We start from the raw sequence: 26,456 nt of genomic DNA on the forward strand, positions 1-26,456 counted from the left end.
AGAAGATTAAAGTTTGCAGTGTTAAAATATTAGATATTTCTTAAATAGCCATGTACAATTTCTACAATTAACCAATCTCGCATGGCACCATTCACGCATAGTCGGGGGTCTGGAGGATGATTGTGATATTTAACGACCGAGGTGGACCAGTGTTTAACTTGCCCTGCACCTTTAAAGTCATTGGCTGATACTTTTAAAGAGTTATTACGCTGGTCGCCTGTTATCCAATCAGAAACCGTTAGCTTTTTAGCGCAAAACAGAAAATGTTGGAAACATTTACAGAATTTTTACAATAGAAAAAAGGCCGTTCATGCTCAGCGACTTTATCATTTTAGAGGACGCATTGTGAACGTAACAAGTCTCACCTCCGCTCTCAATGAGCACATCCAGTAGGTCATCCATCTGGCTTCGAGACATTTGCTGCAGATATACAAGGTTAAACTACATAAAGTAAGTCTTAGCCAATAGAAGTGCATAAAAACAGTCAGCTGACAGTCACGTATCGACCACACTATAGAACTGACCAACCAATTTTAAAAGAAACTCATGGTCATACATTTCAACCTATTAAAAATCAAGAATCTCTGACCTTTCTAAAGGCAGGATGAGTTATAAAACGTAAACATCAGAGTAACACAATTATCTAAAAATAGTTGCATCAGTACTTTCATATTGATCACATTATTAGTTAGAATGGTACAATTATCATTTTCCACATCAGTGATTGATAGAAATAACAATCCCCAAATCAACAGAATTTTTGAAATCATGCTCCCTCCAAAAAACCTTGATTGACTATTGCGATAGTAATACTGGAACTACTGTTAATAAATGTCTACTAAAACTAGTGGGAAAATAATTAAAAGAATCATTCACAAAACGGAGGAGAAACATGAGGGGGAAAATTTGGTAGATTTGCGCCTCCCATTAGCGCCCTAAGAGGGCACTAACGGGGCACAAAGCAACTAGCGACTCAGCGCGGCTAATGCCTCCTGCAAAATTCAGCGGGAGGTTAGCTGCGGCGGTAACCGTTAACGCCCCGCGGTGCTGCGCCGCCGGATCATGTCATCGCCGTGCGCAGTGCCCTGGCCGCGATCTTCGGTAGCGCCCCTGACTGACCGCCGGACGCTAGGTCGGCAAATTAAAGGGGAGGTGCCAGGTGGCCATTTTTGTTGCTGGCCGCCTGCCAGCATCTGCCCCCTCTGCAGCCCCCCCGCTCCGTGAGCCTGGCACTCCTCTTGAGTGCCAGGCTCGTTTGCCAGCACTCCAATCCCTGGTGGCCAAGCTGAGGTCCAGGTCGCGCTGCGCTAGGTCCCTCCCCTTTAATAAGGGGAGGAAGGCCTGCAGTACTGCGGCGCAACGTGTGGCGCTGCTGCACGTAGCGCTGTGATATTCCCTCGCAGCGCCCCAAGAGGGAGGTGGGGCGCCTCCAGTAGCGCCCCACCTCCCTCTTGGTGCGCTACCAGTGAATTTCGGGCGTGGGGATGCTAACTTTTTTGGGGTGCGACCCAATTTTGCCCCCATGTAGTGTAAAACTACAAACATCCAATGCCTCCTACAGAGTCACCAATGATTTGGCATATGCTTCAGCCACTTAGTGAGCATGCAGGAGTGGTTCACTGCCACTTACATCCTGTAAAGTCTGGACTTTATTTAAATGAAACAAGTTTACTTTATTAAAAGTAAATACTCATACTGACTAATGATAAAGTACAATTATTTCTCACCTGTTTCACTGCATCTTCATAAGACGGAGGTTGTTTGATCTTGCTAAGGGTTGAGTTTGAACTGCAGAAGGGCGTAGGACTGGTGACAAACTTTTGACCAGTTTGGTTTGCAGAGTTAGGAACATTCATCTAAATAAAAAGATCCAACAGAAATGTACAGCGATTGTTAACAAATATTATTGGTCACTTATGCTTAAAAACTGTTTTTGACAAGCTTACATTTTACTGAGGCCACATTACATAATCTTATAGGAGCCAAACTAGGACTGATCAGTACACCTCTCTTCCCACCGTATAGCAGATATCCATTTCACCAAGGTGCAGTTTGTCTACTTATTATATTGCTCATCCATCAGTTACTGCCCCGCAGTCAGTGGAAATCAATACCCTGAATTCAAAAATTGCTCACATTTCTAAAAGTGATATTCCCAGAAAGCCAAGTATTGGAAAAAGGAAGAATTTAACAGCTAGGCTTCTTTAGTTCTCCCTTATACAACAGGAGAAAAACTGCATCTGATAAACATGGAACACTGCAGATTTGAGGGCAAGTTTTACACTGCAACTTTGGCTTTGCAGAAATCCTAAAGTTAGGAGAATAAATCTGAAGTGAGGGTTTAAACTGCCTCAAAAAAGATGTGGAGGTGGGGGTTGGAGTTGCACGTGGGTGGGAGGAGTGGAGGGGGTGTGGAGGTGAGGTGGGTGGGGAGGGTGTGGAGGTGGAGGTGGGGAGGGGGTGGAGGAGGGGAGGTGCATGTGGGTAGGTGCATGTGGGTGGGAGGGGTGGAGATGGGAGGGGGCAGTTCTTCGTGGTCTGAAGATTATGTTCAATTCTGCCAGCTCAGTTGGACAGATGGGATGAGTTGCCAAAACCCAGCCTAAGACTAAAGCCGGCACATCGTCCAATGCAGAATGAAAAATGTATCACCTAAGGGTTGACAAAGAACAGTGCTGGTGATCCACTGCAGCTTTTTATTAGTGACCACATGACACTGGACCTTTGAAACTGGCAGTAGGTATCTTCCATGGCCACAGATAATAGACTAGATATGGTTATCTTTGTGACTGTCGACATATCAGATACATCTGTGTTCATATTGCACAGATACGAGTTGGGAATGGGTGAAGGAGTGGAAGGCCACTATTCCCCCCTTTCCACCACCGTCACGATGGAGGCACTCCTCCCCCATCCCTTATGTTCAGTTTATCCCAAGCAGTATTGCTTAGTAATGATCTAAGTTAATATTACGGTTGATTTGAAAAGTGTGCTGAAGAGGTTTCCTAGGTAAGTAAGCTTTTAATTATAAATACCTTTCTGAGTATCTGCTGCCGTATTATATGTTGTTGGAGCTGTTGCTGGAATTGTGGGCTGCCATTTTGGTGCTGAGACTCCCGTCCCTTTGAGGCCTGTAGCAAAAAGGATAGTGAGGATATATAAGGTTATTCAAAAATTATTCATTAACCACACAGATTTTCCAAATTAACAAATTAAAATATTTATGCTCATTAATTATTAATACTTGCAATATTTATTACTAGTTAACAAGCAGTTTGTAAAAAGACAAAGCCAGTTCTTTCAGCTGTATTGGCTGTCTCTCAGGTATTCCTCCCCCCCTTTACAATAATTTATTGATGCTACCTCATTGAGGTTACAGTCCCAACCCCTTATTACCGGCACCTTGATGTTACCGTGGTTTGCCCGTTATACGAGGTGGACAGTAAAAGGAGTGGCGCTTCTCAAACTTCATCTTCACGTTTAGAGTACCATCACGTCACATGTTTGGCGCTACAGGCAGAGCTGATTAGTGTAAGTTGCAACCTGACACTACTTAGAGGGATTAGATAGAGTAAAGCTCCCGCTACACTGTCCCATCAACCAGTCCCAGGGCAGGTACAGCGCAGGTTGGATACAGAGTAAAGCTCCTTCTACACTGTCCCATCAACCAGTCCCAGGGCAGGTACAGCACGGGTTAGATAGAGTAAAGCTCCCGCTACACTGTCCCATCAACCAGTCCCAGGGCAGGTACAGCGCAGGTTAGATACAGAGTAAGGCTCCCTCTACACTGTCCCATCAAACATGCCCAAGGCAGTTATAGCACAGGTTAGATACAGAGTAAGGCTCCCTCTACACTGTCCCATCAAACAGTCCCAGGATAGGTACAGCACGGGTTAGATACAGAGTAAGGCTCCCTCTACACTGTCCCATCAACCAGTCCCAGGACAGGTACAGCACGGGTTAGATACAGAGTAAAGCTCCTTCTACACTATCCCATCAAACATGCCCAAGGCAGTTATAGCACAGGTTAGATACAGAGTAAGGCTCCCTCTACACTGTCCCATCAAACAGTCCCGGGATAGGTACAGCACGGGTTAGATACAGAGTAAAGCTCCCTCTACACTGTCCCATCAAACAGTCCCAGGGCAGATATAGCACAGGTTAGATACAGAGTAAAGCTCCCTCTACACTGTCCCATCAAACAGTCCCAGGGCAGGTATAGCACAGGTTAGATACAGTGTAAAGCTCCCTCTACACTGTCCCATCAAACACTCCCACTATTTAGAGAGGATTTTAGTATCCTGGGTGCGAACTTCCGATTGAAAAGCTGAGCCTGCCTGAAATAGCTGGCGCGCTTAATATGTTAGAAGCGGTGCCTTTGTAATTGACATCTATGGTAATAGCATTAATTGCCTGGTACAGACGGTTGCCTGCCATAACCGTGGGTGGTATAAGTGGCAGGGACGGTGCTAACATTTCAAAAATACAAAATACTCTGTGATTCAGAACAGGTTTGACCTTTACCTGTATCTTGAGTTGACTGTTGCAAGCCGGAATGGACTGAAGCTGATGGGGTGAAACACTACGCCCATCTCCATTAGGGGGGGCGGGCGACACCGGCAGAAGGAAATGACTGTTTGGGGATGGAGGAAGGCTGGCATGCTGAGGACTGCTGGCTAGGCCTCCCAATGGAGAATGTTGAGGTGAGCACTGTGGACTCAGGAACGGCGGGGACCTCACTGCATTGTGTTCCGCACTTTCCCTACACACCTGACTGTTCACAATGCCCGATTTCTGTGGCGTACCGCATGTGTTTAAACTCTCTGTCGAACTGTTGCTGGACGTGGAAGAGATCATTGGTGTTGCACTTCTATCATTCATCTGTTGTGCTGCAAATGGACAACTAGACATCAGGTTTTCCTGCTTGATAGACACACTGAACAGCGGCTGTGAGGGAGTCTGCGGGTGATTATTCCTTTTCTGTTTCTGAAGCTGTATCTTCAGTTCTTCCACCTGCTTTTGCTCCATGTGGAGCTTCCAGGTGAGCTCGTCGATAACTTTCTGCTTTTCCATGAGCATCTTGTCCTTCTGAGTGTCAAAGCCTTCCAGCTCCGCCTGTATGCTGCCTCCGTTCATGCTACCCATCAGGCTGTCTTCGGCGCTTAGCGGAACCGGCGAAGGCTGCAGGCCAAGCTGTGGGGAAGGCACAGGCACATCGCTAAAGGTGTCAGGCAAACCGCTCAAGTCGGATCCGGTTACTGAGAGATCAGACGATGCTGGAGAAATGGGAGGGGTTGAACTGGTGCTGCCAAACTGGTAAAATCCATTAGGGAGTGCAGTGGTGGCAGTCTGCGTCTGAAAACTTGATAGAGTGGTCACAGGGGTCATTGGAAACGTCACAGTCGTCATCTCGCTGACCGAACTGGACAAGCTAGTGCTGGTATTGCTGGTTGGCATACTGTTGCTGTTAGAGTCCTGGAAAGGTTTCAGCCTCTTCATGAGGGCTGTTTTTGTGCCAGACACAGGAAGGCCACGTATTCTCAGCTGCTGCCTCAACTCCGATACCTGGATGGTGGAAAAAAAGCCAAAGCGCACAGACTTAGTTTTAGACAGTACAAGTAACAAAAGCTGTATCCAGTCCCCCCATGTGCTTTAGAAAATATCTGTTTTTGTGAGTCTTGTGTAGGAAAGAAAGAAACGAAGCATTATATTTATATAGAGCCTTTCACAACCTCAGGATGTCCCCAAGCACTTTACAACCAACAAAGTACTTTTGAAGTATAGTCACTGTTGTAATGTAGTTTGTGTAGTACTGAAAGAAAGAAATGCATTTATACAGTGGTTTAACCTGTCTTTGGGAAACTTCTCAAAGCGCTTCACACCAACTACTTTTGAAGTGCAATCACTGTCGTTATGTAGGAATAGATGGCAGATGACAGGCAATTTTTTCACAGCAAGGGTCCCACAAACAGCAACGAGGCAAATAACCAATCAACCTGTTTTTCTGCAGCGAGAACCCTCTTGTTCTTCGAGAATGTTTTGAGAATTTTAAAGCTCATCTGAATGGTCAGATTGAGCCTCTGTTTAATGTCTCAAAAGAATTTGCTGGTACCTGGACTCTTGCCAGAAGCTAGACTCATGGAAATCGCTTGCCTTACTCACAGTTTAATGAACAAAAACGCCTTTATTTATTTCTGGTAGGACACTCAGCTTTTGTTCTGCAGTTATCCTTTATCATAGAATTTGGAGTCATAAGTAAAATTAATATTCATTACTTTTTACAAGTCGCAATTATATAGTACATTTATGAACGGTGATATAGTACCGAGAATGCAACACCGAGGAAGAACGACAACCCCTGATGGTGAGTAAAGGTGCACGGGATTCTTCAATAATAGATACGTAGTTAGCAACACTCGTCAGGTCAGGCAGCATCGAGGAGAGAGAAACAGAGTCAATGTTTTGGGTCAAGGACCCTTGGTCAGAACTGGAGAAGGTTAACCAGTTCTGACCAAGGGTCCTCGACCTGAACCGTTAACTCTGTTTCTCCTCTACTCGACGCTGCCTGACCTGCTGAGTGTTTCCAGCATTTTCTGTTATTTCAGATTTCCAGCATCCACAGTATTTTGCTATTTTATTAGCAAAACTTGTAGTTTGTTCAATGTCAATACAATGACAATTTTTTTTCTGTTTAGGGAGAGGTCTCAGTTAAAGGGATGTTTCACCATAAATGGAATTATTCTAAAACTGAAAATTCACTTGCAATTACACTAAGATTTAGTTTGTTTCAGTGATCAAATCTGTTGATCTAATCAACTGCAATTCTTTTACATTAGGCTTTCATAATTGGGGTACACTTTGTTTTGCTGGGCTCAAGGTTGCATTAGAGATGCTTCTCTGCATTAATTTTTATTTTGGGAACACCACAGCTGTTGGGACTCTTTGCGTCTCTGAATTTTGCTAGTGTTGTTTCACGTACATAAGAAGTGCATCATTGGAGAGATGTGCTTGCACAGTTCCCCTGATAGCTCAGTGATTAAGTGCAGCGTACAGAGTATAAATGAGCCATTTGGATCAGGAAGCCAGGATTAATTTCTGTATAATACAGATTAGCCCTCTTTGCTTATTCATAGAAGAATTTGCAATTTTTTCCCTGTACTGTACAGTTTAGTAGGTTGCAACCCAGTATCAGTATCCAGGGTACTAATGTGCAGTGAGATGTGGGGCCTGCAGAGGGAGCTCTTTCAGGAAATATACAGTTCCATCCAGGCAGCATCTGTGGAAGAGAAACAGAGTTAACGTTTCAGGTTGATGACCTTTTGTCAGAATTGGAAAAAGTTAGAGATGTAGCAGATTTTCAGCAAGTGCAGGGGCAGAGAAAGGGGGAAGGAACAAAAGTGGAGGTCTGTGATAGGGTGGAAGGCAGGAGTGATTAAATGACAAAAAGTATGATAGTACAAAGCAAAAGGAGATGGCAATGGGACAAGTAAAGAAACAAAAGATAAATTTAGAAGAGGTGTAAATGGGAATGGCAGAATCATCAACAGCTGCCATGTGAAAAAATAGGGGCAGAGGTTATGGTCTGAAATTGTTAAAACTCGATGTTGTGTCGAGAAGGCTGTAAAGTGCCTAATCGAAAGGGGAACCCTATCGTGGTTCTGGCTTCTCCTTTGACTCCACTCACTTCCTTCAAATTAAAGATGTTGCTATGGGAACCCGCATGGGTCCTAGCTATGCCTGCCTTTTCGTGGGATATGTGGAACATTCTTTGTTCCAGTCCTACTCAGGTCCCCTCCCTCACCTCTTTTTCCGGTACACTGATGACCGAATTGGTACTGTTTCCTGCTCTCGCCCTGAACTGGAAAATTTCATTCACTTTGCTTCCAATTTCCACCCTTCCCTCACCTTCACATGGTCCATCTCCGGCTCTTCCCTTCCTCGACTTCTCTGTCTCCATTTCTGGCGATAGGCTATCAACAAACATCCACTAGAAGCCCACTGACTCCCACAACTACCTGGACCACACTTCCTCCCACCCCACTTCCTGTAACGGCTCTATTTCATTCTCCCAGTTTCTCCGTCTCCATAGTATCTGTTCTGATGATGCCACCTTCCATACTAGTGCTCCCATTATATGTCTTCCTTTTTCCTCAACCGAGGATTCCCCTCTACCGTGGTTGACATGGCTCTCGACTGTGTCAGTTTCATTTTCCGCACTTCTGTTCTCACCCATTCCTCTCCCTCCCAGAACCACAATAGGGTTCCTCTTGTTCTCACCTTTCACCCCACCAGCCTCCACATTCAACAGATCATCCTCCGCCATTTCTGCCACCTCCAGCGTGATCCCACCACCAAACACATCTTCCCCTCACCTCCCCTTTCAGCATTCCGAATGGAAGTCTCCCTCTGCGATACCCTGGTCCACTTCTCAATCACTCCCAACACCCCCTCCTCTTCCCACGGCAACTTCCCGTGCAAGCGCAGGAGATGCAACACCTGCCCGTCTACCTCCTTCGTCCCACTGTTCAGGGCCCCAAACACTTCTTTCTGGTGAAACAGCGATTTACTTGTACTTCTTGCAATTTAATATACTGTATTCGCTGAACACGATGCGGCCTCCTCTACATTGGGGAGACCAAACGCAGATTGGGTGACCACTTTGTGGAACACCTAAGTTCAGTCCGTAAGCGTGACCCCGAGCTTCCGGTCGCCTGTCACTTTAATTCTCCGCTCCACTCCCACTCAGACCTCTCCGTCCTCGGCCTCCTACACTGTTCCAATGAAGCTCAACGTAAGCTCGAGGAACAGCACCTCATCTTTCGATTAGGCTCTTTACAGCCTTCTGGACTCAACATCGAGTTCAACAATTTCAGACCATAACCTTTGCCTCTATTTTTTCACATGGCAGCTGTTGTTGATTCTGCCATTCCCATTCACACCACTTCGAGACTTATCTTTTGTTTCTTTACTTTGTAGGATTCGCAAAATCCAGAAAATACAGTCTAGATTGGTAAAACCCCTGAAATGGCCACATTGTGAGAACACAAGATGGAGTTGGCAGTTCTCATGGCTCAGTTCAAAAGGACACACCAGCAGTATCTTACAGCAGCCTGAGTCATCACCGATTAGAAGATTCCAGAACTTACTGCTATTGATATGATAATATGGTTACAGCAGTAACGAACTCGTAAACAAAAGTATTTGCACCTGGAGGTGCGCTAATTGCTAGCAAAACGCAAACCCATCTCTGAAATCGCTGAGCACAGAAAAAAAACCATTATCTGTACCAAACTCAGAGGGACACAGGACAGATCCCATCAGTTTCAATTACAAGACATTAAAATAAAGTACTTGCCTTTGTCAAAGCAGCCTGCCCATTACCTTGACAAAAGAAAACCCCAGATTTGGCGCCGAGATAAGGGCAAGGAAACAGTATAACTGTTGAGGGAAAATCGACAGCATTCAGTCATTCAGTGAGATTCAGACAGATCCATCGCAGATTCACACAGACACGAGGTCAAGGACAGAGCGAGGAGGACCCACAAGATTGTGCAGGAGGGGAGATTCAGCCAGACTCAGACAGATCCACAAGATTCACCAGAAGCAGTGATGTCCAAGTCCAGATACCATCAGGAGTTCAAAGACCGTGCGGAAGAGGAGATGGCTCGAGGAGTTCGGAGGACTTCCAAGTTTGTGCAGGAGAGCGGGTCCAGGAGCCGGTCCCATAAGGAAGATTGGAGATCCCGGACGTAACAAGGAGTACCAAGGTCCAGGAGGGTTTTAAAATTCTGGTGAGCATAAAGGCCCAACTCTACCTAACTGACATAGTTGAGGTATATTTTAGCAACGGGAGGGTTTGTAACATTAAGGGTTTTGTAATTCAGGAGTGTGATTTATCCCTCGATGTGTCCTTGCGCTTTTCCCACCCCTGTTTTAGTATACCGCTGATTAAGAATTGTTGTATGATTTAAGGTAGTCAAAGTTATTCCTTGTGTGTTAAATTTTAGTTCCCATTGGGAGACGTGCTAATGATTTTTGTCTAAATTGATTCTTGCATATTCTGATTTAAAACTCACCTTGTCTCACCTGATCCATTTGTCTTCCGAGTCACAAGTTGGGCCACACATCAAGGTTCTGGCAATAAGCCCAGTGTCTAGAACCGGTGAGGGGGGAGCGCTTCGGAACCGCTCATGAGCAGTGCGAAATCAAAACCGATCTAGCACACCATAAGCTCGTTAAAACGACCCCTTACAGAATGGCGACCCAGATGGGACACTGGCTACAGAAACCTTGTGTGGTGGACAAAGACTCGGGTGAGACAGATGTTATGGAAGATAGGTTAGCCTCCTACGTGTGTGGTAAAGTAAATGTAGCGAAAAAATGGGTGTATGACCGGTTAGGAGCCGAGCGTCCCCTAAAGGCAGCCGCCCAGTGGACGGCTAGTAAAGAGCACCGCAAGGGCATTGAGAAAGCGGTGTGGCTTATGTGCTATAAAAAGCAGGTTCTGGTACTGGACCACGCGGTGGCCAGTAAAGAAACCAAGATTAAGCATTTGTCCCAAGAGCTGCAGGAAAAGGTTGCAGCGGAAGGGAAAGTGTTAGTGGCTCTGGAGGCCATAAGCCAAGAGAGGGCAGCGCTGGTCCGGGACCATCGGGGGAAGGTAGAAAGGTTGGAGGGCAAGATAGCTGAGCTGGAGGGGAGCGCTAGGTTCAGGGTAGAACACGTAGAGTATCAGGCAAGAGAATCCAGGGAGAAAGAGAGGAGATTAAAAACGGAGATTAGCCGCCTTACAGGGGAACTGAAGGCACAGGAGGAAAAGGTAGGCGAAGTAAAAGCAGCCTATAAGCTGGCCTGCGCTCAAGGGTTTGAGGAGGCAGACCACGGCCCCTGTAGGCAGGAAATAGAAAGCCTGAATCTGGCATTGGCCAGGGCAAAGGGGATGATATGCCTCATTAGCCCCAAGGTCGGCCAGGCTGAGTTCAACGGTAACCCAAGCAGGGAAGTCCCGCAGGCAGCCCCCAGAACAAAACGGGTTAGGGAACCAGAGTTTTCACAGCCACCACCCCTAGCCCCTAGTTTTCCAGAGGTCTGGGATCAGGAGGGGGTGGAGGATGAAGAATCCAAGGTAGACCAGGGTAGCCCGAGAGAGAATCAGGGACCGGGACCGGTGTACCCCATGACACAACGGAGGTACGGACCACCCGGTGACGACGGGGAACCTGGGGCATCCAGAACCAAATCCTGGTGCCACGCGGTATCCAACAATTGCGTTCCATGGTGAGCTACATCCCCAAGCTCACCATGAAGGGGGACCCTTCTCTGCACTTTAGGGAGATCGAGCAGGCGGCCTGTGTGAATGACTGCGACGAGGCAGAAAAGGCCAAAATGATGCTGTTCTCCCTGGGTAGCGATCTCCTCCAGACGCTACCCGATGAGTGTAAGAGGGGTCAGGAGAATTATGGCAAGCTCAAGGAAGAGATCCTGGAGGCCATGGGGATGAACGAGGGGAGTCCGTTCTCCCGGGTAGAGAAAACAGTCCAGCTCCCCGGGGAATTCCCGCAGGCGTTCGCGGACAGGCTGTGGCCAGTCTATCAGGATGCGTGCCCGGGAATGCCGGCGCGAGCGCGCCTGAACGGGAACAGTTAGTTCACTGGCTAAGGTGCCTTATGAACAACTCCCTGCCCCGCGTTCGAATGCAGGCAATGGCCTGGTTCGACCCCCGAAACCCTCTGACCACGGAGGCGACGGTAATCCGCCAACTCACTGTCACCTTTAGAAATGGGAGCGATAGTGAGACACCCCAGCAAAACGGGAAGGTTTGTGAGGTCAGGAGGCCTGGTGACCAGCCCCGTAAAGAGTGGCGCCAGGAAGGGAGCCGTCCCAACCAAAGCAGGCAAACGTGCTACGGTTGCGGGAAGGAGGGGCATTGGCGCAGGAACTGTAAGAATCCCTGGAAGGACACAAGGGAAAAGGTTCCCACAGCCCCAGTCCAAAAGGCAGAGACAGAAATTGCTCCCGCTGGGATCGAGTCATTTTTAGAGGCCATGCGGTCTCTTCTGACTGGCCAGGGAAGTACAGCTGCTGTAGTTCCCTCCCCCACCTCTGCCCCCCCACAATGACTAGAGCCAGCGCAGCCTGTCGACCTGTGTCCCCCAGAAAGACATGCACAGGAAAAGACCTCCAGTAAAATGGAGGAATACCTGTGGTGCCAGGTTGCGGAGGCTAAGTTAGTTGAGCAGGCTTTAAGGGAGGAGAACGCTAGGTTAACAGCGAGGGCTGGCAGTTTAGAGGGTCAGCTAAAGGTTTTTAAAATGGTTCATGAAGATTTTCAGCCACCAGCAGCGGGTGGTGAGGGGATACCTGCCCCCAGTACAGGAGTGGGTAGGGAAGAGGAGATAAAACTAGATTACTGGCTAGCTGCCAGGTATATTAAACAGTGCAAGCTGTTTAAGCCGGTGGCAGGGAAACAGACAGCAGGGGCTGAAAAGGCCAGTAAAGAGTTAAACGCTGTAGGGGAGCTGCAGCCACAGGTCACACAGGCTGGACGTGCAGCCTGCGTGAGGGGAGGAGTGGTCTCATCTAAACGGGAGACTCCCCCATTGTTCTGGGACCCAGGAGGGGAGGAGCCGGAGGTCCCAGGTCCTGTCCCCGATCACCCAGAAGGGGAGGAGCCGGAGGTCCCAGGTCCTGTCCCTGGTCATAATTAAGCCGAGTCGGAGGACGAAGGTCCTGCCCCCGACTGCGGCGAAGGGGAGGAGCCGGAGGTTTTAGGTCTTGCCCCTCAGTGTAGCATTAGAGAGGTGGCGTCTGGGGGCGGGGACTCTCAACCTGGAGTCCCAGGTAGCAAAGAGGTGCCTGCCGCTGACCCAGAGCTTAGGGAGGCGGAGCCTGCGGGAGGAAACCCACAGCCGGCAGTCGTGGGGAAGCCACGAACTGCAGCCAGGGCCGAAACTCCAGCCAAGGGTCCGACCCATGAGGAAACCTCATATGTGGTGACCGTCAGACGGTCAGATAGAAAACCGCAACCGAAGGAGGTCTGGTCGCCGGTTTTCACAAAAGGAAACCCCCGTAAGAAAGCTGCGGGAAGTTTAAACAGTCCACAGCCAGCAGCCACGGGCTTCCTGGGACTAGCAGCGGAGACTGATGTGGGAACGCCGCAGGGGGAGGCCTGCGACAGTCCCCGCAGATTATAAGCTGGCCGTCCGGAGACGGGCGGCAGATGTACATAGATATATATAGTTTTGGAGAATAAGGTTTAGTTATTGTTATTTTAGAATGAATGTATAAGGTATTCCATTGGATTGTTTTGTACATTGGATGGTTTTGTATTATTGAAATAAGATTATGTTACGACTCTAGGCGAGTCTGTACATTGTTTGAATGTTTTCTCCGATAGGAGATGTTTACTCAACTTCATTGTCGGAATGAGGAAAGTGCGTGGGTGAGGTACACTCCATAGTAAGGTAAACTATGGGGAAGGTCAGTTGGGGAGGGAACGGATTTGTGCTCACCCAAAGACACATGATACAAAGACGATTTGAGATGTTCATTGTATCACAGGGGGGACTGTAGGATTCGCAAAATCCAGAAAATACAGTCTAGATTGGTAAAACCCCTGAAATGGCCACATTGTGAGAACACAAGATGGAGTTGGCAGTTCACAGGAAATCACAGGAACCCCACAGTGCAGATAGAGGCCATTTCGGCCCATCGAGCCTGCACCAACACATACCCCACCCGATCCCCGTATCCCCTAACACTAAGGGTCAATTTATCATAGCCAATCAGCCTAACCCGCACATCTTTGGACTGTGGGAGGAAACCGGAGCACCCGGAGGAAACCCACGCAAACACGGGGAGAATGTACAAACTCCACACAGACAGTCGCCCGAGGCCGGATTCTGACTCGGGTCCCTGGCGCTGTGAGGCAACAGTGCTAAACACTGTGCCACCGTGCTCAGTTCAAAAGGACACACCAGCAGTATCTTACAGCAGCCTGAGTCATCACCGATTAGAAGATTCCAGAACTTACTGCTATTGATATGATAATATGGTTACAGCAGTAACGAACTCGTAAACAAAAGTATTTGCACCTGGAGGTGCGCTAATTGCTAGCAAAACGCAAACCCATCTCTGAAATCGCTGAGCACAGAAAAAAACCCATTATCTGTACCAAACTCAGAGGGACACAGGACAGATCCCATCAGTTTCATTTACAAGACATTAAAATAAAGTACTTGCCTTTGTCAAAGCAGCCTGCCCATTACCTTGACAAAAGAAAACCCCTGATTTGGCGCCGAGATAAGGGTAAGGAAACAGTATAACTGTTGAGGGAAAATCGACAGCATTCAGTCATTCAGTGAGATTCAGACAGATCCATCACAGACACGAGGTCAAGGACAGAGCGAGGAGGACCCACAAGATTGTGCAGGAGAGGAGATTCAGCCAGACTCAGACAGATCCATCACAGATTCACACAGACACGAGGTCAAGGACAGAGCGAGGAGGACCCACGAGATTGTGCAGGAGGAGAGATTCAGCCAGACTCAGACAGATCCACAAGATTCACCAGAAGCAGTGAAGTCCAAGTCCAGATACCATCAGGAGTTCGAAGACCATGCGGAAGGGGAGACGGCTCGAGGAGTTCGGAGGACTTCCAAGTTTGTGCAGGAGAGCGGGTCCAGGAGCCGGTCCCATAAGGAAGATTGGAGATCCCGGACGTAACAAGGAGTACCAAGGTCCAGGAGGGTTTTAAAATTCTGGTGAGCATAAAGGCCCAACTCTACCTAACTGATATAGTTGAGGTATATTTTAGCAACGGGAGGGTTTGTAACATTAAGGGTTTTGTAATTCAGGAGTGTGATTTATCCCTCGATGTGTCCGTGCACTTTTCCCACCCCCGTTTTAGTATACCGCTGATTAAGAATTGTTGTATGGTTTAAGGTAGTCAAAGTTATTCCTTATGTGTTAAATTTTAGTTCCCATTGGGAGACGTGCTAATGATTTTTGTCTAAATTGATTCTTGTATTCTCTGTGTTTATTCTCCTTGAAAATAAAGATATTTCTGATTTAAAACTCACCTTGTCTCACCTGATCCATTTGTCTTCCGAGTCACAAGTTGGGCCACACATCAAGGTTGTCTGGCAATAAGCCCAGTGTCTAGAACCGGTGAGGGGGGAGCGCTTCAGAACCGCTCACGAGCAGTGCGAAATCAAAACCGATCTAGCACACCATAAGCTCGTTAAAACGACCCCTTACAACTTGTCCCATTACCATCTCCTTTTGCTTTGTACCATCATACCTTTCGTCATTTCACCACTCCTGCCTTCTACCCTATCAAAGACCATCTCGTTTGTTCTTTTCTCCCCTCCTCGCTTTCCCTGCCCCTGCACTTGCTTAAAATCTGCTACATCTCTAACTTATTCCAGTTCTGACGAGAGGTCATCGGCCTGAGACATTAACTCTGTTTCTCTCTGCAGATGCTGCCTGACCTGCTGAGTATTTCCAGCATTTTCTGTTTATATTTCAGATTTCCAGCATCTGCAGTATTTTGCTTTTGTACAGTTCAGTCCAGTTCTATTAGTTGAGTGCTGTAAATTAAAAGAATAATTAATAGGATGCCAAAAGTTGAATTAATTGTTGTGTCCGTGAGAATCGTAGTCATTTATTTATTTATTGCCAGGTCAGAGCTATGATCAATTTATAATCAGTATCGTGGTGGAGTGGGTCGTACAGAAATGGCTGCCTAAGTATTGCTGAAATGCCTTCTGCCTTCTTTTTGTGTGAAATGCCAGCAAAAACGTTACAACCTGCCCATTAAGAACACTTATCAAGACAGCCCACTATGTTCTGTTCAGTGCAGCCAAGAGTAGCTTTAGCAATGTTGCAGCAGATGCCAAGATCGTCAGTTAGGTATAGACAAAAACATAACTGAAATAGCTCATATTAATCAAGTTGTGTCACCAGGTTATGCTATTCCTGTTCCCATTTTGTTCTGACCTCAGCAGTCAACACAAATGCTGCTCGGCCTGACCAGCGATATAGCTGGTGGAACATATAATTGGTTCTATATTTGATATCTGGGGTAATACATACATAGCATGTGATGTGCCTGCAACATGCGGTGAAATAGAATGTAATCTCACTGCTGCTCAAATTCTTGGCTACAACAGCACTTTAAGCTCATGTCATTCATTTGTGGGAGCTTGCCATGCAACCATTGTCTGCCGTGACTCTGAACACTGCCAAAACAAAACTTGTTAAAACTGGAGTAAGACTACTCCAGCGCTCCACCCGCCTATATATACATAAATGTCCATGTGTATGTACATCAAATGCTTTTATATCAATATATATGTTAATCTCTTGTGGCACTGCTCGCGGTGAATCAGAGGAAATGGTTTGACTTTTAGTCGAGTTTGTCATATAGAGGAACACCTGGAGGAAGCAAGGAAAACAAGGTGGTATAAATATAGGTTAGGCACTAACAGATCAAATAAAGAATTTAGCTGGAGTTTCCTCGCACAGAGAGTGGCGTGAATGTGGTACTTGTTGCCATATGGGGTGGTTGAAACAGGTAGCATTGCAGCATTTAAAGGGAGGTTTAAAGGGACACAGCTGCATCTCAGCAGCAGTATAATACACGATGTATATTGGTCCTTATCAAACAGTATATCCTCTGACTTATTGTGAGCAACACCACAGGAGAGTTGCTAGTAGCATAAGAGAAAAAGAACTCTGGTAATCTCCATGCAGAGAAAGAAAAGCAAACACAGAAAACAATGCATCTGGGTTCCCAAATTCTTAGCTATAGCCCTGTGAGTAGAAGCGCTGTTGGAGCATAATAACAGAGTCCCTCACCTTGCACAAAAACACTCAACTCACTGGCCCTGAAATTCCGCTGGTGTGTAACTTCAGTGGGAAATTGGTGCAAACCCCAGAAAAATGGTACAGAATGTCCGCCGTGGCTCAGTGGGCAGCACACTCGCCTTTGAGTCAGAGGGTTGTGGGTTCAGGTCCCACTCCAGAGACTTGAGCACAAAAATCTAGGCTGACACTCCAGTGCAGTGCGGAGGGAGTGCCGTTTTTCCGATGAGTCTTTAAAACCGAGGCCTCATCTGCTCTCTCAGGTGGGCATATAGGATCACACGGCAGTGTTTCGAAGAAGAGCAGGGGAGTTATCCCTGGTGTCCTGGCCAATATTTATCCCTCAATCAACATCAATTAAAAAAAATGGAATATCTGGTCATGATCAAATTGCTGGTTGTGGGACCTTGCAGGGTGCAAATTGGCTGCTGCGTTTCTTACATTACTTGAGTGACTACATTTCAAAAGTACTTCACTGGCTGCAAAGCGCTTTGGGACATCCTGAGGTCATGAAAGGCGCTATATAAATGCAAGTCTTTCTTCATTCTTTTCAGCTGTTTACGGCGTTCCACTGGGCCCCCCAATGGAGAACTCCCCGCAAGATTTCCAGGCAACTATCTTTATCAACAAGAAGCTGAGTGCCTGGGCATTATCTGAGCACCATTCTTGGAATCACAAGAAAATACATTGCTATCTTAACATATTTGAAATGCATTTCATGTAAAAATTTTAATTGCAAACAAGCTAAGATTGAACATGGTAAATGGGGTTGCACATACTTTTAAGTCATCCAGATTGGACGGAAGAGGTCCCGGTTTCAAAGGCGAGCCAGTGCTTTGACCTGACAATGTGGACCTCACTGGAGACTGATTGCTGCCTGGGACGGTAGTGGTTGAAGTGCCTGTGTTTCTGGAGAGCTGCTCACCAGGCTGCCTGTAAAAAAACATTCAAAGCATTTATTATATCTAGATTTTTTGTAGTTCTAGCAATGTAGCATTTTGTATGACATACATTGCTGACCAAGGGTCGCACTTCAAATATTAAACTATCTTTCCTTTCAAATAGTGATCAGCCTGCTGTGCATTGCCAACATTTGCTCTTTTTCTTTTCGAAATATTCTGGAGTTGGACGCAATTCATTATTAATTGGGTAGTCAACTAGCAGTTTGAAAAAAATCTACTTGGTTATTTTCAATTACTTTATTGGAATTTGTCTGAAATGTCATTTATCTTCTGATTTCTCCCAAAGCTTCAGAGCAAATAAAATGGAGTATCAAGTTTAAAACTCGATACGTGACTGGGACAGATATAGAAGCTTCTTTTGTGGTAACTGTGGCAAGCAGAGGCCGGTCTTGCTCCAAGCAATAACATTTCTGTATCTTTTTCATATGATATTTTTGATCAACTAATATATTGTGAATTTAAAATGGAGTTTCTGAAAAGAATTCTCTTGTCTTTATGTGAGGGAAGTGAGACAATACACAAATCTGTCTAGAAATAGCCAAGGGTTTTAAGTGGCCACTTGGTGCCTCACAGTGCTGTTGCTAACCTACACTTACAAGTTAATTACACCAGCAATTGTCTCAGCTTTGTGACACGTTAATCGCATTGGAAGCAGCCTATCGGTTTGAGGGCAGCCAAGCTATTTGATATGCAAGTCAGGTGTGAAAATCAAACAAAACCCATAAAATACTGGAAGACTGCAGGTATCACTATCTACCTGAACAGTAAAATTGATTATTAACATATCTACCCTTCTCCTGTGAGAGGACTACTTTGATCTGGGTTTTTAAGCCTCTATGGTACTCTTCTCTCTCTTAGGCAGTCCCTCGGAACTGAGGATGACTTGCTTCCATATTAAAAATGAGTTCGCAGGTGACTGATGAGTCCAATGCGGGACCTACAGTCTCTGTCACAGGTGGGGCAGTCGGTGGTTGAAGGGGCGGGCGGGCGGGCGGGTGGGTGGGGTGCTTGGGTTGACGTGCGCTCCTTGTGCTTGGCTTCCGCTTGCTCCCGGCAAAGAGACTCGAGGTGTTCAGCGCCTTCCCGGATGCTTCTCCTCCACTTTGTGCGGTCTTGGGCCAGGGATTCCCAGGTGTCGATGGGGATGCTACACTTTTTCAAGGAGACTTTGAGGGTGTCCTTGAAGCATTTCCTCTGCCCACCTGGAGCCTCTATGGAATAGTGCAAGAGCTGCCGAATTTCCCTGGCATCAACTGTTTGTTTCACATTGGCTCTGAGTTTGCGATCGGTTTGACGGTGAATTGTCAGAGTACGCCATCATACCACCATTGAAACTGACTGCAACTTCGGGATATGGCGCAGGCGCATACGGAATTCCCAAAGTTGCGGTCTGTCAAAGACAGCTCTGAAACTGGCTGCTCTGTACGCAGCCCTCGCCCCCCCACACCCCCACCCCAAAAACAGAGCCGGCAATCAGTGAAATCTCGTAAATCATTGAAACTGACGAAAACTTCGGCTCTTCCGCAGTAAGAACCCTGTTAAATTCCCCATGAAAAGTTAGACCCAAAGAGATTAGGTGTAACTGGGGCTTTAACAGCATCTTGACTGCTAAACAAAGGTTAAGGGCCTGGAATATTAATTTAAATTTTGTGAAGTGTGAAATTTGTCCATTTTAATAAAAATAAAAAATGTTAAACTTTTCAAAAATTTTTTAAACCTTTTTTTAAGAATGTGCATCTTTATTTCAGGTTTGCCCTTTTCCCCATGTGAGAACCCCAATCTTTCTTTTGCTCTCTCTAACTATTTTAAAAAGTAAGGGCTTAACCACTTCCTTGTTCGCTGTCTATGAGAATTCTACCTTTTGATTGGCTGCTTAGACAGCCTGTTGACGTCACAGCAGCTCGCACAAGGGGATCCCATTAAATTCTGTTGAATTGAATTCAAAGTTGGAAACCCAAAGTTCTCAACATAGGGATTCCGAGATCCTTGTGCGGAGCGTACTTTGCTGCTGACCGCAAATTCCGGGACGGTGAGATGGGACTCAATGGAATGAAGATGCAGCCATGGTAAGTTCATCACAGACTCAACTGAAAGGTTCTGAAAACGACTAACAGTTTAGACACATTGTGGTGGATTTTTAACTTGCTGCCCAGGCATGAAACTGCCGTTGTGGATGGCATTGAAAATCGAGCACTTGCTATAATGACCGATCATAATTTTTATGCCTGGGCAGCAAGTTGAAAATCTACCACGATGTGTCAAAACTGTTAAGAGTCCTTATCAAAACCTTTCCGTTGAGTCTTTGATGAACTTACTATGGCGGCATCTTTATTCCATTGAGTCCCGTCTCACCCTCATAATTGGCCCAGAAATTCGGGTTGGCGGCTTCCCGCGGGTGCAAGCCCCCGACCTGCACTTACCTAGCGCGCCGGCCATTGTGTTGTGTGCCCGTGTGGGATTCCGATCCTGGGCCTCCTCCAACTGCCGGCGCGCAGTGCTCACGTATCCCAGGGGCGCAGTTAGTTCGGAGCGTCCCCTGGGATCACGTGGGCCATGGAGAGCCAATCGTAGCAGAGAATCTCTATTCATAGATTTGACAGGAAGACCTGTCAAATCTATGAAGAGAGATCGGCCCCAAAACCTAACTAAAACTTCAAATAAATTTTTTTTTAATTACATTTTTAAAATAACTATAAATTACATAAAATAACTATTTTAAACAATATTTTAATTTTTTGAAAAAACTAATTACAGTTTTTAACGGTGCTAAAAATACTTACCTTTCTTTAAAGTATTTAAAAATAATAAACCTGTGGAAAAAATGTTTTAATTTTACTTAATTCACCACTTACCTTGTTAAAAGCAGGCCTTGTGACTGCTTTTTAAACGTGCAGCTGCAGGAGACTTACCCTCCCGGAGAAACCTGTAAAAAAAAAACGAAGTTCCAGGCGCACGCGCTGCCTCTCCGGCGCACGCGGTTGACCTCCGAACTCCTTCCTTCAAGGGAACGGAAGTTCCGGTTTCCAGCGCATGCGCAGTGCATGCACAAAACCGGCACTTTCGTTGGCCCTATGCATGAGTATACAGCGCGTACTCACCCGTGGGGACCCGAATTTCTGGCCCATTGGCCCGGAATTTGCAGTCAGCGGCGAAGCGAAGGCGTTTGCTGCTGGCCCCGAAGTACGCTCCGCACAAGGACCTCAGTTATTATGATCGGTCATTATAGCAAGCGCTCGATTTTCAATGCCATCCACGACGACAGTTTTATGCCTGGTTAATATCTGAGCAGCATGTTGAAAATCTACCCCATTATTTTTAAAGACTTACCTATTTAAAATGTACATTGCAAATTACCTCTTGTATTCTTTCTGCTACTGTGTAATTTAATATCATATAAATGAATTTTACCATTTGTTTTAGCCTCAACGATATGGTTTGATGTCATGGTCATATAGTCATAACGGCACAGAAGGAGGCCATTCGGCCCATCGAGTCCGTGCCAGCTCTCTGCAGAGAAATCGAGTCAGTCCCATTCCCCCCTCTATCCCCGTAGCCCTGCAAGTTTATTTCCCTCAAGTGCCTATCCAGTCTCCCCTTGAAAACATTGAGTGTGTCCGCTTCCACTACTTCCGTTGGCAGCGAGTTCCAGGTCCTTTCTGCCTTTCGCAGAGGAGAGGAGTGCATGATGGGCAGCTCTGCTCCAAAATATCTTAGTAAAAGAGTAATTGTAAATGCTGAAGCATGCTACTCCTATTCACTGCATGCATAAAGGTGAGAGTTTCGGATCACATTACACTGGGATCTACCGATGAAAACTGCAAAGAAAGGGAGAGCCTAACCATCACAGTAACACTGGCCAAGATCTTTGAACAAGAGTCACACCGAGACCAAAGATATTACCTTTCCCTTTATTTAGTACCCCTTTGTCAAAGAGCAGAATAGGCATCACAGCTGAGCCTGGTCTCACCCTCACCTGACATCCACTAGTATGCCCTTTCCTGCAGGAGTCACTGATAGTGAGTGGGATAGAGGGGATAACTGCTCAAAGAACATTCACTGATTTCTTCACAAACAGACAAGGCTTTAAGTCTACTCACTTCAGAGGTGTGGGGTGAATGTTCTGATAGTTGTAATGATGCTGTTGGTGATGCTGTTGCTGGCTTAATATCTGCAGCTGAAGGAAGAGCTGTTGCTGTTGGAGCAGCCTGGCATAGGCCGAATCCATTGGAGGTGGGGACTTCTCTGGTTTTTGATCCGGTGGAATGTACTGGTGATATTTCAGTTTCTTCACCTTTGGTTTTGTGTCCTTTGGCTTCTTGTGGCGCTGGTTCTTTCCCTCTGCAGATGGTTTTGTCTAATTTTAATGGAAGAGATAAAAGGGAATATTTAAACTCCTTTTAATCATTGCACCATTTAATAGAAATATTCAAGTATCAAAAGTTGTGATTAATTCTCCTTGCTATGTATTTTCAGACTATTGCAAAAGAATATAGTTTCATCTGTAGTAAAGTTGATGGGGAAATCTGGGAATCAATTTGACATTTGACACAGCCATCTCTTTAGTTTACTATTTTAAGGTGATAATAGGTTGAGGCCTGCGATGGACAGGTGAACGCCTATGGGTATGGCAATAATGCATTTTTAGACTGTAACGCAGGTGGTTTGGACTAAATGGGATGTCTTAAGTTGCGATGCATCTGAGTCTGGAGAAACTCATTGGTAAATCTAAGTATGCATTCACACCATACGCAACGGTGGTACAAAGCTGTTCTGGCTTCACACCCAAGCTAAACTTGTGTCGAGTAACCTGGGCTTCAAGGCCCAAACTGGCTCCAAAGTGAAGCGGAGTGAGTCTCATTTATCAGAAAATCTACAGCCTTTTAAGTTAGAAGCCTGGTATCGCTACATTCTGATTTACCACATCTTCTCTCCTATGCTTTTCAACCCTCACTCTGTCCTGGGCTTTCGTGTAAGTTTCTTAATAACTTCAATACCGATTTCTGACGGAAGTGATTCTTTAACAAATCCTGTTTTCTTCCGGACCTAACGCTGCAAAAGTCATTTTTATTTTACAAACAGCTTCTCTTTGCCAGTACTGACTATGTGCAGATGTAATTTGTGATAATTTTTGAAATGAAAGTGATGTAGGTCAATTGAAAAAAAAAATTAAACTTTCAGCTCTGATAAATTATTCTCAACAATGCAGTAATATGGTAGTTATAACTGGGCTCAAAAGTCATTGTGAAGGGATTGAACGGAATGAAGCAATGGATGAGTGCCAAACCTGCAGGAGGCTTTAAAGAATAAAAAAAAATCTGGTTGTTATTAATAAATTTGAACCTGTTCTTCAGCATTCCAACCCCAGCATGCAAAAGAATGCTCAAAGAATCAGAAACTGCATCAGAGGCGACTTTCAAAGCACAACATCCTCAATCATTTTACAACACGCTGAAAGGATACAAGGCAACCAATAATCAGATCTGATTATATGAAAGGGCTGTCGGGTGGGATATGTGAAAATGTAGCAGCACTACTGTTTGGAAAACAACACATCACACCTTTCAATCATCATATGATCAAAAATACTTCACAAAATAAACACTGCTGAATTTTATTCCCATCCGAAAGACACTTGTGGTTCAAGAATGTTGTATCGGTTCAATAATGCAGTCGAATACATGGTATTGTACATCTTTCATTTTACGCAATCATTTATTACATAGTTGTATAGTATTTACAGCACAGAAACAGGATATTCGGTGCAACAGGTCTATGCCAGTGTTTATGCTCCACACGAGCCTCCTCTCACCCTTCTTCATCTAACCCCATCAACATATCCTTCTATTCCTTTCTCCCTCATGCGTTTATCTAGCTTCCCCCTTAAATGCATCTATGCTAGTCACCTCTACTACTCCTTGTGGTAGTGAGTTCCACATTCTAACCGCTCTCTGGAAGAAGTTCCTCTTGAATTCCCGATTGGATTTATTCGTAACTATCTTATATTTATGGCCCCTAGTTCTGGTCTCCCCCACAAGTGGAAATATCTTCTCTACGTCTACCCTATCAAACCCTTTCATAATCTGAAAGATCTCTATCTGCTCACCCTTCAGTCTTCTCTTTTCTGGAGAAAAGAGCCCCAGCCTGTTCACTCTTTCCTGATTGGTTTAACCTCTCAGTTCTGTTATCATGCTAGTAAAACTTTTTTGCACCTTATCCAGTGCCCCTATATCCGTTTTTTTACTATGGAGACCAGAACTGTCCATAGTATTCCAAGTGTGGTCTAACCAAGGTTCTATACAAGTTTAACATAACTTCTCTGCTTTTCAATTCTATCCCTCTAGAAATGAAGCCCGGTGCATTGTTTGCTTTTTTATGGCCTTATTAACCTGCGTCACTACTTTTAGTGATTTGTGTTTCTGTACCCCCTAGATTCCTCTGCACCTGTACCCCATTTAGACACTTATTTCCCAAGGAGTATGTGGTCTCCTTATTAATCCTACCAAAATGTACCACCTCACACTTATTTATATTGAAGTTCATTTTCCAATTACACGCCCATTCCACAAGTTTATTAATGTCTTCCTGTATTTTGTCAGTCCTCCTCTGTATTAATTTGGTGTCATCTGCAAATTTTGAAATTATACTTCCAATTCCCAAGTCGAAATCGTTTATGTAAATGGTGAACAACAATGGTTCCAACACCGATCTCTGTGGAACACCACTTCCCACCTTTTACCAGTCTGAGTAACTACCTTTAACCCATACTCTCTGTTTGCTGTTTTGTAGCCAGCTTGCTATCCATTCTGCTACTTGTCCCCTGACTCCACATGTTCTGACTTTAGTCATGAGTCTACTATGTGGCACCTTATCGAAGGCCTTTTGAAAATCCAAAAATATTATATCTATTAAAATACCCTTATCTACCTTTTCTGTTACTTCTTCAAAGAATTCAATTAAGTTGGTCAAGCATGACCTTCTCTTTTGAAATCCGTGCTGACTGCTCTTTATGATATTTTTAGTTTCTAGATTTTTTTAAATTACATCTTTGTGTAAGCCTTCCATTATCTTTCCTACCACCGACGTTGAACTAATTGGTCTGTAGTTCCCTGGGCTTATTCTATCGCCCTTTTTAAATATAGCAATCACATCAGCTGTCTGCCAGTCCTCTGGCACTATTCCCCTTTCTAATGAATTGTTCTATATATGCAATAGTGTCTCTGCTATCTCTTCACTAATTTCTTTAAATCTGCGCGGATCAGGAGTTTTACCCTCACTTAGTTTATCAATTATCTCCCCCTTTCTGAAATGCCTTTATATCTTTTTTGATTTCTTCTTCTAATGTCATGTCCACCATGTTAGTCTCCCTGTTAAATACTGAGGCAAAGTAATTATTTAATATTTCTGCCATTTTGCTGTCATTATGGCCCTATCCCTATCATGAATTTTCTTTTGTTATTTATGTGTCTGTAGAATACTTTACTATTCTTTTTATATTCCTTGATAATTTAATTTAATAGTTTCTCTTTGCTTTCAGAATTTTTTTTTTACTTCTTTCCTAATCTTTTTATATTCCCTTCTGTCATCCTCTCCTTTTTTGTCCATATGTGTATGCCTTTTTCCTTAGTTTCAATTTTGCCCTTATTTCTTTATTCATCCATGGTGTGTAATTACTGGCTAGTTTTTTCTTGCTTTTCCTTGGGATATATTTCTCCTGGATTCGATTGATCACTGTTTTAAATGTTTCCCACTGCTGTTCTTTTTCAGTAAATGTTTCCAGTTTATTGGGTCAATTGGCCTTATATTCGCTAGAGTTTAAAAGAATGAGAGGGGATCTTACTGAAACTTATAAAATTCTAACAAGACCAGACAGACTAGATGCAGGAAGGATGTTCCCGATGGCGGGGGAGTCCAGAACCAGGGGTCACAGTCTAAGGATAAGGGGTAAGCCATTTAGGACTGAGATGAGGAGGAATTTCTTCACCCAGAGAGTGGTGAACCTGTGGAATTCTCTACCACAGAAGGCAGTGGAGGCCAATTCATTAAATATATTCAAGAAGGAATTAGATATATTTCTTAAGGCTAAAAGGGATCAAGGGATATGGGGAGAAATCAGGGACAGGGTACTGAATTTGGATGATCAGCCATGATCTCATTAAATGGCAGAGCAGGCTCGAGGGGCCGAATGGCCTACTCCTGCTCCTATAATCTATGTTTCTATGTTTACTATCCCTAGTTCCATTCTCATCTCCTTAAAATCAGCTTTTTTCCCCAATTTATTACTTTGGTCTTTGTCTTACCTATGTCCTCTCGATCTTTATCTTAAACCTTATTACAGGAAACTTTCTGGTATCCGGCACTGACGGGACCGAGCTGGTGCCATTAGATCAAAACTGCCGTATAAACCAGCTCTAATGTTGAAACATAGAGATTTTCAGCTCCATGTGAATCAACAAACCCTGTTCAAAACAGTCGGCTGCAGCTGCAAGCGTCTCTAGCTGAAGCTGTTGCTTAGCTACAGACCTTGCAGAGCCTGACTGGGGAAAAAAAAAGCAACGAGAAATAAAAAAAACGTATAGAAAACGGCTCCTGAATTTTGCCGGTAGATAGAGCTTTCCGGACTTTTAACCT

At 45.1% G+C, this 26,456-nt stretch overlaps 1 protein-coding gene across 7 annotated transcripts in view; it reads right to left on the reverse strand.

Annotated features, from left to right (window-relative positions):
• The window catches only part of LOC147102682 (myocardin-like), a 291,661-nt gene that overhangs the window by 6,976 nt on the left and 258,229 nt on the right, over positions 1–26,456 (reverse strand). For 5 of the 7 annotated variants that reach the window (XM_085963400.1, XM_085963399.1, XM_085963398.1 and 2 more), the window contains 6 exons: positions 21,926–22,182; positions 17,646–17,799; positions 4,525–5,565; positions 3,036–3,131; positions 1,728–1,856; positions 366–441 (listed from right to left, as the gene is read on the reverse strand). In XM_085963400.1, the coding sequence (XP_085819526.1) occupies positions 366–441; positions 1,728–1,856; positions 3,036–3,131; positions 4,525–5,565; positions 17,646–17,799; positions 21,926–22,182 (1,753 nt within the window). The remainder of the gene's footprint in view (positions 1–365; positions 442–1,727; positions 1,857–3,035; positions 3,132–4,524; positions 5,566–17,645; positions 17,800–21,925; positions 22,183–26,456) is intronic. The other 2 variants (XM_085963402.1, XM_085963396.1) reach the window with 1 other exon arrangement.

This window comes from Somniosus microcephalus, chromosome 21 (genome assembly GCF_052327205.1).
Source record: "Somniosus microcephalus isolate GS21.2 chromosome 21, FLI_Smic_1.0, whole genome shotgun sequence".
Classification (NCBI taxonomy): Eukaryota; Metazoa; Chordata; class Chondrichthyes; order Squaliformes; family Somniosidae; genus Somniosus; species Somniosus microcephalus.